Below are 19999 nucleotides of genomic sequence, written 5' to 3' on the forward strand. Positions count from 1 at the left end.
CTGCATCACTCCCAGCTGGCAGGGCCTATGAGGACATCTGGTTGGAGAAGTAATTCATCACTGCCCATCCATGTCCACTGCCCAGAGAAATGAATACTGTCTGAAGGCACTGTTAGATCCTTTCACTGGCAGCTGATTTAACTGTTTTCCTTAGGCATGTTCTAAGGAAGGGAATACTAATCATGGTGCAGGCCTCCAAAATCACAGAGAAATGAGAAGACATTTGGAAGTTGGCTCAGGATGTCTGATGGCTCAGCAGATTTTCCTGTTGTGGAAAGACTTACCTAGCAAATGAGCAGGGATAGGGCCCTTGAGATTGATGTGGTCTGCACCATATTTCTTGTAGAGAGCCCGACGTACATAGGCATGTAGATTGTAGTACAGTGGCTGAAGCTCTTGCCAGATGCTCTCCAGATCTGTTTCAAAAGTTGGTGTTTCATATAATGATCTCCAGAAAGCACCATTGTCTGTGTGGCCTGCAAGTGTGTGTAAGCATACAATGAGAATACAGAAGGCTCTCTTCTTGTAAACTGCCCAGGGAGAATCCTGTGCAAAGGGATCTTGTAGCACGTTTGAGACTGAGAGAAAGAAAGAAGTTCCTAGCATAAGATTTCATAGACTTACATCTACTTCCTCAGATGCATGGAGTGAAGTGCATAGGAACAGTCTGTATATGCAGTCTGTGTATGTGAATAGCAATAGAAATGCAAAACTTATGGTATACCCACACATTCAGGTCCGTGAAGTTGAAGGCTTTCATGGCCGGCATCCATGGTTTTTTGTGGGTCTTTTGTACTATGTGGCCATGTTCTAGAAGATTTTCTTCATGACGTTTCGCCATCTGAAGATGCCAGCCACAGATGCTGGTGAAATGTCAGGAAGAAAATCTTCTAGAGCATGTACACATAGCCCAAAAAACCCACAAAAAACACATTCAGGTCTGCTTTAGGCATTTCACTCCATTCATCTGAGGAAGTCTACAAAACTTTATACTCCCATGTTCTTTTTCTTGGTTAAGTCTCAAGAATGCTACAGGATCCCTTTACATACTTGATCTAGACTAACATGGATATGTCTTTGAACTCTTTCACCAGAGAGAATTCTGTAATTCTCTATTGTGGGAGGCTTGGAAAAACCAATAACAGCAATACATTATTCTTCTGCCGCTGTGCTCCAAAAACATGTTGGAAAGCCATTCCAACTCCCTCTATTTAATGTATGAAAAGGATGATGAGGCACCAGACCTGTCAGTTCTCAGACATTCCACAGTTGGAATCAAGTACAAGAACTGCAGCTATCATTTGCAGTTGCCTCTATCTATTGTGACTTTCAACAAAACATGGTGGCTCCGAAGGTTAAAATAAGTGTCTAGATGGCACTTTATATATGGCTGCTTTGATTATCAGATTCAAGGAACTCTAAAGGAACACCCTTAGCAACTGCTTGGAAGTTTCTGTTACTGATGCCATGGTTGACTTCTGATGGAGGCCTTCTGCCAGGAAAGCAATGACTGGGAAAGCAATTGCCAGCCTGCACCAGTTTTTGAGGCTCCCATCAGAAGGCGTTGGGCCTCTATATCCGAGAGGCATCTTCTTTTCCCTACATTACACTATTAGCTTTGTTGGAAAAACAAAGCTTGCAAAATATGCTTACCATTTAGTCTGGCAGCTTTATTGCTCAGCTCTACATATCTCTTGAAGTGGGTCCGGATTTTCTTGCCTGACACATCCCGCCAGTCTTTCCACGCATGGAGGAGTTCATCATAGTCCCTAGATTGGGCCATGATATTCGTAAGCTCTATACAAGGAGTAAATACAATCAAGGATCAGATTCAAGGCACTATATCATTACTTTGACTGTTATTATCTCACCTCTCCCTGCTCTTGTTCCCTCTGCCCCAGCCTTTCCCAACCTAGTGCCCATCAGCTGTGTCATGCTTCAAGACTCATCTCCTTGATGATGCTGACTGGGGAAGGGCATTTTATTCCTCCTTGCCGGTGAGTATAAATAATTACAGTAGTTTTCTCATTGGTACAGGAAAAACAAATATTCATATTTAGTGTTCTCCCAATATTTGAAGGTCTTGAAGTGCTACAGAGGAATGGGGGGCACACTTGTGTGTGTGCATAGAAAAATTGTTTTCTGCCAAGAATTTTATGTGCAGAAAACCCTTTTCTTGTTTAGAAAACTAAGCTTTTTTGTTTAAAAATACATGGTGTTTTTTTCACAGAATGATTCTTCTGCAACACTTTGAAATGTTGACTACAAAGAAAATATTGTACAATATCTCAGCTCCACTTCTCATGATCCAAAGTTAAGCTTGAATGTAAATATGAAACCCCAAATTTTCACATTTTAAAAATATTTCTATTACATTTGACAAGGAAATAAGATGGGAGGTTATTCATCTCAGCCATACAGTGCCCTTGTTGGGACTTACCAGGATCAAGTGATTTGCAAACTTTCTCTTTTGTGCAAACTTTGGCCACGCTGTAAATTGTCTCCATTTCTGAGAGGAGATGATTATACTGAAAGAAATATGATTATTCTATTTAGAGAGTGAAACAGAAGCTCTTCTCTCTTCTCGGGTCTAGAGGTTCAATATTACTGACTAAGAAATCCTTATATGTACACAAAAATTGGAAGCAAACTGAACCGTTTTACCATCACCACCTCAGCCCAGTCATGCAGCTGCTCTATGATTTCACTCTTCAGATTAATATTGTGTCAACATGTGGGCTGGACCTGTTTGACCTATGCAGGAAAGAAATCACTGTACTTCTCCACATGTCCCAGTTGTGCTATTCAGTGTTTGCCTGAATCTTATCAGTGTTTGCCTGAATCTTATCACCCTCATGTTTTTCACAGTGCTGGTTTAATTCCAATCATACTCAGTTCCAAGGTTACAAAACCATGACAGTTGTTTATTTATTACATTATCTGTTTGCAAGCGTGTGTGCATGACGTTTGGCTTTTTAAAAAAACCAAACAGTTGACAATATAAAATTAATATCACAGTAAAAATCTGTGACCATGTCATATAAATATCATAATTGAGAAAACATGTTAATGACATCCAAGTATAAAATAATTCTCTATGAAGCTACCATCTCTGACTTTAGTTAGAACTTTTATCACAGCAAAGCCATTTCCTTGTCGTCAACTATGCCAAACAAACAAACAAACAAACAAACAAAAACAAATCAACTCATTGGTAATGAGTTCCATAACTGAAATGCCAGCATTAATGAAGTCTTAGCTCTGCACTTTGTTGTTACGTACTTCAAGTAGACTCCAATTTATGGTGACCCTCTCATAGGGTTTTCTTGGCAAGATTTATTCAGTGGAAGCTTGCCATTGCCTTTCACGAAGAGGGTGTGACTTGTAAAAGGCCCTGGTTCAAACCCTGGTCTCTTGGAGTCCTAGTTCAACATTCAAAACACGATGCCATGCTGTTTCTAACTCGCCACTTCCATCCTCTTCCCCCAAACATGGCTATTCTATATAAGACCTCCTGTTCTCAGAAGATCTTAAAGTCCAGACAGAGATGTATGAGAGGAAATTGTAAGGCACTGAACTGTGCTCAAGAAACTAATTGATAACCGGTACAGCTCAGATTGTCATGCTGGTCTACAAGAAAATAACAAATCTACTTTTGTTAGGACCAAGTGAAATGCCACTGAAAGCTTTACACTTCAGTGGTACTGATACAGATAATAAGGCAGGGGCAAATGACCTCTCCTCCAACCCCTCAGCCAGATGTCTGTCTCCATATGTAGTTTCTGAACAGCATTCGAAAGCAACTGAAAATGAAATTAGAAAAAAAAGGGGAAGGAAGGAGAGATCCAGCAGTAACTTTGAAATTGATATACTGGAGCATAACCTTTTGTATATTCCAGCCCACTTGCATCTGATGAGGTGAATTTCTGTCCATGAAAACCTATGTTGAAATGCATCAAATAGTTTTCAAGGTGTCTCCCCACCCCACTTTTCTGTCTTGTACTGAAACAGACTAACAAGGCTGTCCGCTTGAAAATCGGATAAAGTCCATTACAGTAGCTGTTTCCAAAACATGTTTCATCGAGGCAAGATCCTCCCTGCCAGAGAAAATGCACAGACGTACACACCAACTGATGCAGGACAATGAGGATGGGTGGGTACTCCTGGCATCAGCTGCTATGAAGATTCAAACAGAAAACCCAGGTCCAAGAGTATGCCTCAGCTTCAAAGCTATGCCTTCAGGGGTAAAAGGGAGTGCAATCTCACTCAGAATAGACTTTTTCACTACTCCCTAACCAAGGAACTGTTTAGGGTCCAAACCATTAAGAAAGAATTTCTTTATGAGTGGTCTCATAACTTCTTTGTGAGGTAAACAAATTCACCCCACCTTGATTTCCAAAAGCAGATTTAAGGAATGATTTTGTGGAGAAGAGATGGTATTAAATTGTTCCCTATGTGGCATCCAAATCCTGTCTCCCCCCTGCTTCTTTTAGAAAACAGGTTAAGGAGGATTAAGATTCATTTATATGTATTAATAATGTAGCAGTTTTCAAAGAAACATTCATATTAAGTCTGCTTCAGTATAAAAAGGAAAAGGGAAGGAAGCTTAAAGGCTTGAACACACCATCAAATGGCTCTTAAGAAGTGGGCTGAAATCTATGGAAGCTTGTGCTAAATAAAACAGTTAGTCTTAGAGGTACCACTAAATTCCTACTCCTCTTTTCCTTTTTATATATTCATATACAACTTATAGGCAGGCCATTTAAAAGTTCAACGTTAGGAAAACAGAACATGAAATATAACAAGGGGAAGAAGATCAACCAAAATCCAAAATATTCCGGTCTAACAATTCCATAATTATGTCATTCCAATCATTCTGTGTAGCCCCATGCAGTAAACGGTTTCAGGCAGGTCAGTCAAGTGGAGAATCTTGGCAGGATTTTAGTCTGAGTTCTAAAAGAATAATCCAAGGTGCTGAATTCTATCCCTCAAAAGCACCTTTAACAGCTCCTTTAAACTTCAGATCAAACCCAGGACAAATTCACTGCTCCACTGACATGGAAGCCATCAGCTGTCACTGGTCTAAGGCATTAATCTCTCCTTCACACCCACCTCCTTCAGTTCCTGTTCAGGTAGGGCTGCCCGCTCGATATCACTTAGTTTCTTCAGAATACGCTTTATGCTGGAGTCCTTGAAATCAGTGGAATCAAATGTCCGAGCCTGGAGACCATAGTGCAAGGTGTGGTTTGACATTTCTAGATTCTTTTCTAACTACAAGACAAAGAAGGAAGATTAGTTTAACACAGTCACACCAAAGAATGCAAAAGGATGAGCAGATGTGCCATAACAAGTGATCATATTCATCAGAAATAACACAAGCCATCTGAGCTCCAGTCATTCTCTTTGGCTTAGGGTACACAACAACATCGAGGCTACAATCCATTTTATATTTTATGAAAGGAACCTATTAGAATGATCACACAAAACAAAAGCAATTGTTTAATTACAGCCATTTGCAGGGAGACCAAACAAGGTGAGTTGGAATATAAAATATCTTGTAATCTGTACAGAGCCAAAACCAAATCCAAGTTGTAGGCTCAACAATGCAACCCTACAGGCTGGTGAATTGCCCAGATAAGATGTCTTGCTCCATGGGACTAACCATCTCATAATACCTGGCTCTGCAACTGGAGCAGCAATCACAGTGACATTTAATGTCTCAGGAATGGATATTTAATAATTTTGTCCCTCCCTGCCGCAGTCACTGCCTTTAAAAATGACTATGTGTTAATTCTGACTTTTCGTCAGCTGCCTATTATCAGGAAGGAAAACAGGATATGAGTAGTTTAAGTTGGATGGGTAGCGTCTGCTTTTCAAGAGCTTGTTAGAGTGCAGTGCCCATCAGCCTTAGCCAGGATAGTTAATGGTGAGCAATGATGGTAGCTGCAGTCTAACAACATTGGAAGACCATAAGCTTCTCACCGTTGCGTTAAAAGAACAAATTCAGTGCTGCAGTTACACTAGATGAAGAACCTTAAAGTCTTGAGATGGCAGGATTGTTAAACATTTTCTTCTCTTTCTTCTTTACTGAAATAACTTTAGTCCCAAAATTAAAAATGTGCTACATTAGTGCTAAAATTAAAAAAGGATTTTAAAATGATGGGCAAATTTTTCATCCCCACCCATATAGCTATGCCATGTTCACTAGCACAGATTTGAGAGGTACAAATGTTCAAAATGCCCTATGCTTTCAGAAGTGTAGAAAGTCCATTACAATTCCACATGTAGTTTACATTGTATGGTACCAGGAGCTGCCAATCTGAAATAAAAAGGAACCTAAGGCCTGTTACAGACTGCCAAAATAAAGCTGCTTGGGGTCTCTTTGGAGGTATGCTGTTTAAATGATGCATGGGTCCTAAGAGTCCGGAGGTCGCTCCAAAGCCACACTCCATTCCTAAGCACTGGAGGGCAGCTTTGGTGCAGCCTCTGGATTCTTAGGACCCATGCATAATTTAAACAGCATACCTCCAAAGAGACCCGAAGCAGCTTTATTTTGGCAGTCTGTAACAGGCCTAGGACACCCCAAGTCTGTAACACCACCTCTCCTGCCTGCTTCTTTCAGACAATCCCTGAAATTGTAACCCAAAAGTGTTAGTTTTCCTACCATGATCTTTTTGTTGTGTTCTGTGATGTTGACATTGTATGCCCAAGAAGCCTCGGTGTAAGCATTCCATACCACTTCAGCTGTGCTGTTGTATTCTTCTATGAATTTTTCAGCCGCTGCTTCATCAGTTACTTTATCTGGAAGAGGTTAAATTGGGAGATGGAGAAAAATACAATACTGGAAAACACAGGGGGATTAACCTCCCTCCACGTCTTGTTTCATTTGGTCCAGCATGGCAACTACAGGCACCTAATCTCTAAAAAGAGAGCTAAACATGGTCCTAGTCTATGTAGGAGTTACACTTCTATGTTGGAACCACTCCCTCCCTCGCTCACCTAAGAATGGTGAGTTACTCAATGGAGAAGAAAATACATTCTGAACATGTTCAGAGGCCCCTTTCTTCATTCCTAGCACAAATCTCTATAATTTAAAGCATATTCCAGGGCAGAGGCCTGATAACTCCACACACACACCTGAGCCAGCTCCAGTTTCTGGCGTCCCTGTCCCCTTAAAGAGAAATGTAAGGAGCAGCCAGCAAAGGAGTGGTAAATAGGTAATGGTTGAGCATCTGCCTTTGCTCATTGGGAGGTTAAAATGAACATACAAGTGAAGAGACTTACATTCTGGAATCCACTATTCAGCCAATCAACAGCAGCTAAAGCTACCTTCCAATTTATCTGTTGCATCATGGGCATGGAATCCTATTGGCAGAAAGGGTGACTGGCTTTATGTGGATTTGTAGATAGAGACTACATCCATCCTTTGGAACCAGCAACTAACAGTAACTTCAAGCTACATCTCAGGTAGGGCAGAGGAACTGGTGGCTCTCCAGATATTGTTGGACTAACTCCCATCAGCACTAGCCAGCATAGCCAACCATCAGGAATGATCAGAGATGTCATTCAGCAACAGATGGAGGGCAGCAGGTTTTTTTAACTCTGCTATGGAGGTTCCTGCCTGCCCCTTTCCAGTTGTCAATCATGACAAAAAGAGCAGGCATTGAAAGGAGCAAAGGTGTGGCCTGCCAGCTCTAGAACTGAAATTTGCTCCACCATTTTGAGGAGACTGGAGATGAAGAGAATATTGGGTTCCTATTCCTTTGTTAGCCGGACCCTTTTAACAGAAGAAGCTACTTCCCTTCCTATGAATTACTGGAAACCAGAACATCAGCTATATCCTCTCATAATATAACTATAATTTTCCAAGAGCAATGGCATGTAGAGAGATAGTGGCTCTTCTACCTTTTCTATAGGCCCTTTCTCTTTAAAAGCAGCTAGAGCCCAAGCATCAGTATTTATGTTCAGTCTACCCTCCCATGGGCCTCCCCTCATTATTTTGTTCCTTGAAAACTTTACCAAGGCCTTCTGGGTAGCCCTCTGGGATAGGAGGACGCCACTCAAAGTCTGGCCAGCCCAGTGTTTCATTAGTTTGCCTGTTCTGTTCTTGCAGCCATAAAGTAACAGGGCTGAAATATTCCAGTAGTGGTGTAGCATCCATCTTGTTTGTGCCAGTGAGTTGTTGAAGAATATCCTGCCAGGGCTGGGAAGATCCAGTCCTCAATGCCTCACTGCAGTGAAGACAAACAGAAGAAGGACAGTGATATAGAGGACAGTGATATAGACCCAGCTATGCATGTTGATACCGATTTTGGAAGATCCACAAGACGCTACATCTCCAATCTCTATACCCTACACTTTCAATCTTCCTCTCTGTGTATCCCATATCCTCCACTATGTATGGGGGTTGAGAGGAGGCATTTCATTCTTCTTTTTTTCACACCACATCTGCCAAAGCATCCAGCAGCCACACAACAGAACTAAGGTCATCAGAAGCATCTTAAATTTAATGAGAAGAATTACATTAAAATTAATTAAAATAAAATTCTTGCCTCAAGAAGAAGAACCTTCCCTCCGTACCTACTGTCATCATCAGACCTAGGAGGGAGTGAAAAAGACAGGCCCAGTTCCATTAGGACTAGCTGTGAATTCTGTGATTTATGTCACTCTCTTTTATATTATTTCATTATATTTTATTTTATTTTATTATTTGTATTTTTATTGCTGTAACCCGCCCGGATTCCTTGTGATTGGGCGGGCAATAAATAAATAAATAAATAAATATTATTAGGCATCCTTGGGTAGCAGCCACCCGTTATCTCCTACCTCTTCCTTGTATTATTGCACATTGCTGGGTTTACCTTCCCTTTTAATTTTGTACAGTATCTCCAATGGAGCATGACACTGTGCCATCATGAGAAATTAATATAGCTGCTCTTAGCTACTCAGTACTATTTGTAGCACTGCTGTCACCACATAGTGTTGTCAGATGAAATTAGGAACAGGGCTCCTATACCTTTGACAGCTGTGCAAAAAAATAAATTTCACCTACTGAAATTCACTCGTCTACACAACCATTAAAAGTAGATGGTCCTTATGTCAACTGACAACCCCACTACCAATGCCACTATCTCATTAGGGTCCATTAACCAAAGAACAGATCTGTCAGGTGATGTTTTGGTCAGAGCTACTTCATACTTGGCTCTGACCCAGGGATGTCTAGCCTAGAGACATTTGGAGATAGTTGTCTTGCAAGTGCTTATTTTGTGGATATCTTTGTCCATGGCACACCATGCTCTGCATGATATGGTTACTGGAAGTGAACAAACCATGTAATGAATGTGGGGAATCTAATTACATTAGGTTTAGCTCTCAGAATTTTTGAGATCTGTCTTCTTGTGAAAGGATAACTATTCTTTTCATGAAGTCCTACCATTACAGAGTGGGGTGACAACACTCTTTACTCTACCTTTTCATCTTTGCATATTTGCACGTGTTAGTTGTGCATTAGCTTTAGACTGATGTTCAGTCACCCTTTGGCATTTAGACTAAGCCAAGGAGCCACTCATCTAATCACTGCTTTCAGTCCCAAATGCCACAGCCCTCCTCTTTTTTCTTTTTTAAATGCATTTCACAGTTATACACTCTTACTGCCACACTGAAGTAGCAGGAAATGCCACTATGGTGAGAATCCTTATTCAATTTGTTGGCATCTGTCGCCATTTAAATAGAACTCCAGTCCTTGTCAGTCCTTGTCATTTCCCTGTTTCTGCTTTCACCTGAGCTTCTTTCCAGCTTCTGTGGATTGGTAGATGTCACAGGTATGAAGAGGCCCAGTGTGGTTGGCAGCTTGGCAAAGAGCCTTGTGAAACTGGAACTGCAGGATGAAACTAACGAAGTACCTAACCAAAACAAAAGAAAAAATTGTGCCCATCAATTCTTTTGCAGAGAAAAATACAGTAACTGTAATGTCACTGAAAATGCCTCCATCTTGAAAAAGATTCAACTTTTGAAGGCAGAATAGAAACAGTGCATTGCTTAATAACTCTCTGACTACTGAAGAGAGTGGAATTAAGAACTGATTATGAGAAACAGAGACCACACCACTCTTGCTTTCCATGTTAATTAATCTGAATGGGAATTTTACAAACCCAATTTCACATGAAACACTGGCGACAAGATTTGAATCTCCACTAATCTATGTATTCATGAACGCAAAAGCAAAACACGTAGGGGTTACTCTATATTAAGGATATGGCATATGCACCCTGAAATGGGCAATGTGGGAGAGGTCATTGGGAAAATAAAGATACGGTGGGTTAGAGAAGCTGAAAGATAAAAGGGATCAATTGTGCAAAGTTGGAGAATATGGCTCAGAATTGTGAGCCATAGTTTTTTTGTGGGTTGCCAGTCACAGATGCTAGCAAAGCGTCAGGATGAAACTCTTCTAGAACATGGCCACACAGCCAGAAAAACCCACAAAAAACTATGGATGCTGGCCATGAAAGCCTTCGACTTCACATTGTGAGCCATACTTCATTCTGGTGGGACTGCTATAAATAAAATACATATTTGAATTATTTGGTCTTAAGAACTAGAAATACAGCAACTCAATTTCAGCACCTTAATATGTAGTGAAGGCCACACAGATTTCTTTATTTCCAAGGGTGATCCTAATGTTTGGGCAGATGGCATATCTATCTATCTATCTATCTATCTATCTATCTATCTATCTATCTATCTATCTATCTATCCCTCCTTTCTCCAACCTTGGCTCTCAAAGGGACCCAAGGCAGCTATTTACCTAACCTCCAGCCCTCTTCTATCTCTTCCAGATGGGCAAGGCAAGGGAGGACACTGATTAGGAAACTACTGTAGATGTAGTTAGCTTTGCTTCAGATAATCTCTTGGCTTTGTCTCTGGTGACTCTACTAGACCCAGAGGACATTAGCTCCACAGTATATAATTACTGCTGTGCATGGTTTCCCCAAACCATAAGTAGTACCTGACCTGTGAATCATACATGGTCACTTTAAGACTCCTGTAGCTGCACTGATTTTGTGAAGCCTAGAAGATGTGGATTGTGGGAAAGTAAGTGAAATGTGTTGTGTGGGCAACCCACAATTGGTCCAGAGTCTTCCTATTTCTGGCTAACTGACATTTTTAAGAATCTGGAACACCTAACCTAGGCAGAATTTGTGTACAATCACAAATTTGTTTGCCAGCAACTTATTTCAGTTCTGCAGAGTACTGCTGTGATCCCCTCACCAGATGACTAATCAAACCATGAATAAGCCTCTTTCCATGCAATGCAATAAAGCTCCCCATATCATTTTTACACTTCTCCTATTTCCCAATTCTGCCAATTCCCAGTACCTGATATAAGGTGTGTTGCCAGGGATGTGATATTTAGCACCAGGGTCAAAGTTTGTTTCATTTCTTGCAACAGGAGGGCAAATCCCCTGGTACTTTGTTCTGAAAAAAGTTGGCCATGTGAACAAAGAAGAAATTGACAGAATTAGCAGACGTCTAACTATAAATTATTCAGACTCTAAATTTAGACTTTAGAAAGATCTAGGGAGGACATTTTGTAATAGAGATGCTACCAGAAACAACTACCTTATATCTTGGTTCCCCTTCTTTTCCTGAGATTGCATTCTGCATTGTTGTGCACCCACAATATTGGTTATGTGTGTGCAATGTGCAATATAATGGCATGCTACTATTATTAGCATAACAGGAAGAATATGGGAAAGAACCCAGAGTTTTCACTCTATCATCAGCACTATGGCTGGTTTTGCTCTCAAAAGTGCAGGCAAGAAAAACTGAAATAAAATAAAATGGTAAGAAGAAAGGAAAAAACTAAACCTATTATTATTATTATTATTATTATTATTATTATTATTATTATTATTATTAATCATTTTAATAATCAATCCATTGTACCAATTGTTGTCACTGTTGTAGCTATGTGTTTTCAAATTGTCTCTGATTTATGGAAACTGTATCATAGAGTTTTCTTGGCAAGACTTGATTCACAGGTTTGCTGTTTGCTGAGACAGTGTGACATGCTCAAAGCCACTGAATGGGTTTCTGTAGCTGAGTAGAGATCTGAATCCTAGGCCTGTTACAGACTACCAAAATAAAGCTGCTTTGGGTCTCTTTGGAAGTATGCTATTTAAATGATGCATGCATCCTAAGAATCTGGAAGCTGCACCAAAGCTGCACTCCTGTGCTTAGGAATGGAGTGTGGCTTTGGCGCAACCTCCAGACTCTTAGGACCCAGGCATCATTTAAATAGCATACCTCTAAAGAGACCCGAAGCAGCTTTATTTTGGCAGTCTGTAACAAGTCCTAGTCTCCCAGAGGTCTAGTTCAACACTCAGATCACTACATCATGGTGGCTGTTAATCCATGGGTACCTGTATTTATTTATTACTTCAAATAAACTATCCCCCCTTATCCAACTCCTCATCTATTCCCAGAATTTTTCTGCCTGCCTTTGTGTGCATGTGTGCAAACACTCATTCATAAGCCTCTCTCTCTTCTCAAAAACGTCACAGACAGAGATATTCTCAGAAATACATTAAACAGACATTGAAAAGATGTCTGGTTCCCCAAATAACATGGATTTTTTCCCCATTTTTAAATTAAGTCTTATCATATGAAATCAGGTTGCAGAACTCTTCCACTTGGACAGAGTATAGACCAGCCCTCCACAAACTGGTGCCCTCCAGATGTACTGGACTATCACATCCCTAGATCAGTACTGCCAATAGAAGCTTTAGACTAGCACATCTAAAAGAGCACCAGCTTGGTGAAAATTGATTTAAGATTCATGACATAATTGCACACTTTCACCAACATAACAACTTTCCTCCACACAGCATACTGCCGTGCCAAGGAGGCCTTTACCTCAGGTACCACCAATCATAATTGTAGCGGCTGGGAGGGGTGCGCCCATTGAAAACGTTCCATCGCCACTGGTCTATCAGGTAACCAAAAGGAAGAAATGCAATTTTTTCCAGAGCCATTTTGAGCAGGTAATTGATGTCACTCTCTGTAAGGAACAAAGACAAATTTAAAAAAGAAGGAATCCCTGGGATCTAAAGTCTAGAGAGAGCTTTCTATTAGATGGAGCTACCACAACACATTGGGTAGCAGTGGCAAAGAAGAGCTGGAATAAAAGGAATTCTCCAGCCAGTATAGCTAAATCTACTAAGAACCAGTGATGGTGTGCCACAGATTAAAAGCAGTTATCTACAGAGTAAATTATGTGTGAAGACTTGTGGCCTATGGACACACAAGCCTCAGGAGACAACAACAACAAAAAACCCTCAATCACCTGTTCTTATAGGAAATCCCTTCTCCTCCCAAAGGAGGGTAGCAGTCACAATGGATATGCACAAAGCTATTTTCTGGATTGTCTCAAGGGAAACAGATGTGCAGTTTCTACTTGCAAGGAATTCTTGGAGTGAGACAAACCTAGTATTTAACTGAAATTACTAAAATAGCTGATTTCATCTGTAGCTGCACTGATTTCGTGAAGCCTAGAAGATGTGGATTGCGGGAAAACAAGTAAAGTCCGTTTTGTGGGCAGCTCATAATTGGTCTGGACACTTGACCTCTCAACCTGACACTTGAGAGATATCCCATCATCCCTATTGACTATTCTACCCATTCACCATTTCCCTCCATCACACTTGCTCAAGATGTCTGTGTCACTCATCCATACCTGCATCTTCGGTGATTTCATTGAGCAAACCAATTTTCTTGAGGTGGGCAGGGGTAGAGACGGATAAGCTCATAACATCCCCAATGGCTTCATGAAAGCCAGGGTTGGCCCCACTCCGGAATGTGACAGGTTGGTCCTTATACTGAAGATAGTATTCAACATGCCCCATTTCATGGTGTACTGTGAAGAGCTGCTCCATGGTGATGGTTGTGCACTGTTTTATCCTGTGGAGTAGGGAATGGGAAGATGAGTCTGTAGGGAGGTTGTGTCATGGGCATCAAGCGTGTCCATAGGGCATCTGTATGGCTGACTAGAAGTGGGATTTGTTCTTTTTTTCTGCTCTCTGTTTATCTATAGAGAATGATCTGACAGCCCTCAGAAGGTGTGAAAAAGAAACTCTCTTGCTGAGGGAAGATTTGAATTGTTTAAACTTTCATAACTTTTCTTGTAGGAACACTGGCCCATAGAAGATCTGTGAGAAGTCCAAAGATTTTCAGTACTCTTGCAAAAATGTAGTTCCCAAGGTTCCTTGGAGAAGATATACCATAAAAACAGGCTTAAAAACAAATGTATATCATTAATATTGAGAAGCATTTCATTAATAAGGTGGGCAAATGGGACAAATTCATATAATCAAATCAGAAAGCACCTTGCAAGAGATCAGTTCAGACTTTTGACATGCTCACATCCTCTCCTAGCAGCCCTTTTGGTGGCAGGGGTGGGGTGAGGAGAAGAGAGAAAATGGTAGGTAGAGAGATTGAAATTTTAGGCTCTGGTCCCATCCACAGATGCCTTATGGCCTCAAAGAGATTAACTGTAAGGGAACGCACTCCGTGACAGGAAAAAAAATCCCACCTCTTACTTACTTACGCCCCTGAATATAAAATTCAGGCTATGCCTGTTTATATGCTCTGAGGATCAAGCAGAGAATAAGAGCACATAACTTAATGCTAATCCTTAGGAACTGGGCCCCCAAACCTACTTTCTGCACCAGGGCTCAGTCCTTGGATACATGAGAAAAACTCATATTATTTTGGTATCTCCACTGAAAATACCCCATGGCCACATAAGCATGTTATTCAGAAGTTGCCATCTGTAGTAACTTTGATGTTGCCATTTGCAAGGAGGTATACACACATGCAACACACAGACACATACTGAAGTATAAAAAATAAACTAGACATCCTACAGGTTGCATCAGGAACGTAACACGTCCTTTAGCCAAGATGGTAGTATTCTGGGCACTTCCACAACTAGGAGAAGCAGCAGATCTTCCATTTAAATTGTGTCAGATGTTGGTACTAACAATAAAACTTGGATTGTTTAAGCATCTATTTAAAGTATTGATCCTTTCAATCTCAAGTTTTGGTTGCATTTTTTTAAACCAAGCATGAGATGAAAATGCCCCTAAAGATGGCCAGAAACCAGGAAGGTGTGTAAATCTTTTTGTTCTCTAAAAACCCAAACACACTCCATTGGTCTCAGTGTCAACAAGGGCTTTGGTTTCCTTTTTTAGGCAAGGCCCTGTCATATGCAGTATGCACCTGAAGTCTTTGCGATTGAAGAAGTCCCATGCCGATGCATGGCACACCACCTCCCGCCCATCTGTTGGCTTCTCCAGCATGGATTTCTCCCAGAATTCAGGTGGCATTCCAAGCATGCCAAGCGAGGTGAAGAACTCCTCCGACACCCGGAACATGTGCGTTACGGTCCAATTCTAGGAAAGGCAAGGACCCATCCGCAGCATTAGATAGCACAAATGTTTGGTGGAGACTGATCTTGGAGACTGGTTCCAGCTCACTCAAGTATTCCCATAATAGATAACAACAGGAGCATTTGATGCTTGAGTGCTAGAGACAACTGTCTCAGTGGGACAAAAGAGAAGTGAAGGAGATACTTCTTGAAATGAAAGGCTCCTATGACCACTTACACTATGTAGAGTAAAAGTTGATTCCTGTGTGAAGATTCCTGTATTTTGTATGATGAGAATAGTTGTGGCAGCATAATTTCTTATTTCATAACACAAGGCTTGAGATGAAAGCAGAAACCATGCCTGCAGCATGTTTATTCAAACCAAATGTGAAAACTGCCCCAACCATTCCTACATTGCAAACTACATGGAAGCAAGGATCTATACATCTGAAAATGTAATGTAGGAATCAGCCCTTGGAAGGCAGAAACTATGTCAAATGCATTTGCCCATCAGGCTGTGATGAAAGTTTATGAATGTATTCAGTGCAGAAACTATATTGGAACAGTTGTGGCTCATTTACCTATTTTAGTTATACATAACTGGCTTGTCATTGGATGTTGTTAGATGAATCAATAATCATATTATTTCCCTAATACTTGCCCAGAGAACAACTGAGTAACCCATTACATGATGACAGATATACTGTTTACAGTGATGTTTAGAAATGTGCATGTTTTCATCCACAATCTTAGCAACAAGACAAATTGAGGAAAATGTATACATCTGCAACACAGATGCTCTTACTTGTTGCTGCATGGTGCTGGTGACATCCAGATTAGGTTTATTTGGGAAAGGGACCATCATATCATAAATGTTGTTCCATTGCTGGGCCCACATGTTACCTGCAGGAGGCAAAGCAGGACAGCTCGGTTAGTAACCAGATCTGGGCTTCTTCTCACCACAGACAATAGTTCTGAGACTTGATGACCTCTGGTGTAAGATTGCAGGCCAAATCTGTTTTTTAGTTTTCCACATTTGGGATAAGGAAGAAGAATGTGTTTGTCTTTCTCAATGCTGCTGGATCAAGATAAAAGAAAAGGTTTCTCCTGCAAAATATAGAGCAAACTAGATCTCAATAATTGTGTGAATGCATGAATATACTTTTTTCCCTATGTAAATAGCACCTACAGAGTCTCTGCATGATGGAAAGGGAGAGCAAGTTTACATTCTTTTCTGTTGTATTCCCAGTGGAAACCTCCCTTCTGAAGTTCATGTAAATCTCTCCCCATAGGAAAATAAAGTCCATCACCTTCAGGTTCAATTCCTTGTGACATCCCTTCTTCTTAACTCTTTCCCTTTTTGTCATGTGTCCATCAGAACTGGATACCATCAACCCATTTTACCCTGACTAGAGAAAATTAAATGGTTCTGCTCTGAGCCATGAAACATTTCAGATAGTCTTGGACTTTCCCTAGGCTTGATCTGCCTCACAAAGTTGTTCTGAGGATAACAGAGATAAATTAAGTTGAAACCTGCTATTAATCATTTGAAAGTAAAGCTAAATATGTTTTTTTTTAAAAAAATAGAAGCAAATTATGCAATCAAAAATGAAGCAATGATTGATATTGTGTTGGTGGATAATGGTGGTGTTAAATCAGAATTAGACCACTGCAATACACTTTTTGTTCTATTGCAAACAGTGATCCAAGTTCTCCAAAAACTCACATTGTAAGAGGTTCAGTCTCCCTATATGGCCATTCCATGTTATTGGAGAGTGGGGAAATAAATAGGAACACATCTGGTGTTTTCCTGTACCCTGGTCATGCTGCAAGACATTCATATAAAAAACCCCTTCCAAGGACACCAGGGGGGTGCTATGGATGCATGTCACAGCATGTCAGGCTACAGAAAAATAACTAGGCATGTCTGTATTGTTTCCCATCCCAACAACCTGTTGCAAGTAGGGCTGTGTTGTTTACAAGGTGAGATTTTTGTTGGGTAGCATTGGAAAGTATAACTAGATGTATGCAAAGGGATCTTGCACCTTTGAGATTAACTGTGCAAAAGAAGTTGTAACATAACCTTTTGTAGACTTGGTCTACTTTCTCATAGGCAAGAATTATGTGATATGTAGGATCTCAGCCATATATACTACAAAAATCCTCAGGCATGCACATATTATTGGTTCTTAGTAGGAGCATTTTAGCAAACAGAGGTTGGAGCCCTCTTGGTGACTTGGCATGAGACAGACAATCCCAAAGGGCGTGCTGCTGCTAATACTATGGTTAGGGACCACACACCAACTGCACGGTCCCCAACCCTAGCATGGCACAGTGGCAGACTAATGGCGGCATCCCATCCATATGGGCGCAGCCATTTTGATGTAAGCGACACGCAGCATATACACGTATCTGCATGTCACATACATCACGAGTGTGCCATTGGCGCACTTGTGACGACCACCTGGTGAAGGAAAAGGAACCCGGGTTTTCTGGGTTCTTTTTACTCCGGAGGGATGCTGTGCAGTTTGGCGGCTGCAGCATCTTCTCGGAGGGAAACAGGCCGCCGCCAGGCCACCCTTTTGGGGTGGTCTGTCCTGGGCCTTACACTGGCATAATTGGGGTTATACCAGCTTGAGTACTTTTCATATATCACACAAAAAGGTATCCATTATCTCCTTGTGAAATGTTTTTCCTCTTGTCTGTGCAAAGGCTGCCAGATGGTGGTTAGTGCAGTTCTATCTCCCACCCAAATGATCACTAACTGGCCAGGAGCACCAGAAGTCTGTTGTGTCAGTTGTCCAGCTGACAGTTGCTGTCTTCCCAGGCCTCAGTAAAAGAAAACTGATGCAGTTTTACACTATACTGTCATGAAAAAGGATTTCAGCATAAGTCCATATGCTTTCAGTTATTCTCCCCAAATGCAAAGGCTAGAATTTTACTCTTTAAAAAGATTAAAACATACACACTGAGGATTTCATTCATTTGAGAAACTGTAATTCTTATGACTTTCTAAGGAATGGTTTCTCAGCCCTTTTTTGCAGATGTAATTTGGAACTGCCTCAAATCCCATACCAAGTGCCTCAATAGCACTTAAACAGGTGCTGCCCATTATCTTAGGCACTATGACTCCAGAGGTCCCCAGTTTTTCATCGTATATAGAGCATTGTATATAGTGCTCTGTGGCCTTTCATGCATCCAGAAAAAAGTTCACCCAGTTCTTTCCAACCTAATCTCCATTCTATTCCCCCTTATTGCCTCCTTACCGAATAAATGTGCTGGAATGGGTCCTTTCAGGTTGACATATTTGGGACCATACCAGTCATACAGTTTCCTCCTAACAAAAGCATGCAGGTTTAGGTAGAGTGGCTCCAGCTGATGATAGAGTTCTTCCAGATCATCTTCAAATGTTGGTGAGTCATACCATGAGCGCCAGTAAGCACCAGTATCCTTGAAACCTGGATGCAAAGAGAACACAGAACTCAGTGGAAGCCCCATCCATAGAGCACAATTCTGCTCCTGGACTCTCCTGCAATGTGTGCTTGTGTATCTGAATTCTGTCTTGCTGTGTTCTGAAGGCACAGGATAGCTGACTGCAAACCACTGTGCCAGTAGCCCCCATGTCAGATGGCAGTAAATCTGCTCTGGGGTACTCTGGGGTATAGTTCCAACTTTATAAGAGTTGTCCAAGGCATTGGACCCATTTTGAAGTCTGAAATAAAACCTACAGTACTGTGTGTGTGTGTGTGTGTGTGTGTGTGTGTGTGTATATATATATATATATATATTTTTCCCGGTTCAGATGACACAGATGTTGCTAACATCCTCCTCTGCTATAAAAAAATAAATAATTGCTAAACATAAATAAGCATATTGGGAACCAGCAAGGGAAGGTGGCCCTAATACCTCAATCACTTCATCAAGTCACTTGTTAATGTGAATGGTCATGACCTAAAATGCCATATAAGGCCACAGACTATCTGAAGGACCATATCATCCTATATGAACCTTCTGAATGTTGGGATCCTGAAGAGTGGATTTTTAGCAGCCCCACTACCTTTGGAGTCACATTTGGTAAAGAAAAGGGAGAGAGTCTTCTTCTCAGTAGCCATGCCCAGGCTGTGAGACTCCCTCCATAGGAGGTTAAACTGGCCTACTTTTCTGCTTTCTTTTCCACAGCAAGCAAAGATGCTTTTGTTTATACAAACTTTTTGCTATTAACCAGTTGCTGTGGAAGGCTCTTTTAATAGTGTTGTACTTTGTTTTACGTTTGTTGTCTTTTCAATAGGATGTTTTAATTAATTGTTTTTACTTCTTCTTCTTCTTCTTCTTTTTACAATTAGGATTGGTTCTTAGCCTTACATGGTTGTAAGCCACTGAGTCCACAAGGAGAATGATGAGTTATAAATAAAATAAATACAAAAGGAGAAATCAATGAAATCATTTTTACATCTTCATGATGTAAATTTAAACTTCTTTGATGCAGTGACAGATTCTAACCATCCCTTGGGGTGTTTTCAAGATGAGATAGTAAATGTGCTGGAACCAGGAGTACAGTGGATATATTCAACA

The 19999-nt window shown here is 40.8% G+C and overlaps 1 protein-coding gene across 3 annotated transcripts in view; it reads right to left on the reverse strand.

Annotated features, from left to right (window-relative positions):
- ACE (angiotensin I converting enzyme) overlaps nt 1–19999 on the reverse strand; it is a 68813-nt gene that overhangs the window by 14611 nt on the left and 34203 nt on the right. Inside the window, exons 5-17 of one of the 3 annotated variants that reach the window (XM_042476387.1) lie at nt 18694–18885; nt 16233–16330; nt 15280–15452; nt 13736–13959; nt 12916–13060; nt 11377–11475; nt 9780–9902; nt 8020–8231; nt 6665–6801; nt 5113–5271; nt 2441–2528; nt 1654–1797; nt 285–476 (exon numbers count right to left, since the gene is read on the reverse strand). In XM_042476387.1, coding sequence (XP_042332321.1) covers nt 285–476; nt 1654–1797; nt 2441–2528; nt 5113–5271; nt 6665–6801; nt 8020–8231; nt 9780–9902; nt 11377–11475; nt 12916–13060; nt 13736–13959; nt 15280–15452; nt 16233–16330; nt 18694–18885 — 1986 coding nt within the window. Of the gene's footprint in view, nt 1–284; nt 477–1653; nt 1798–2440; nt 2529–5112; nt 5272–6664; nt 6802–7137; nt 7262–8019; nt 8232–9779; nt 9903–11376; nt 11476–12915; nt 13061–13735; nt 13960–15279; nt 15453–16232; nt 16331–18693; nt 18886–19999 lie in introns of those variants that run through there. The other 2 variants (XM_042476389.1, XM_042476388.1) reach the window with 2 other exon arrangements.

Source organism: Sceloporus undulatus, chromosome 6, assembly GCF_019175285.1.
Source record: "Sceloporus undulatus isolate JIND9_A2432 ecotype Alabama chromosome 6, SceUnd_v1.1, whole genome shotgun sequence".
Classification (NCBI taxonomy): domain Eukaryota; kingdom Metazoa; phylum Chordata; class Lepidosauria; order Squamata; family Phrynosomatidae; genus Sceloporus; species Sceloporus undulatus.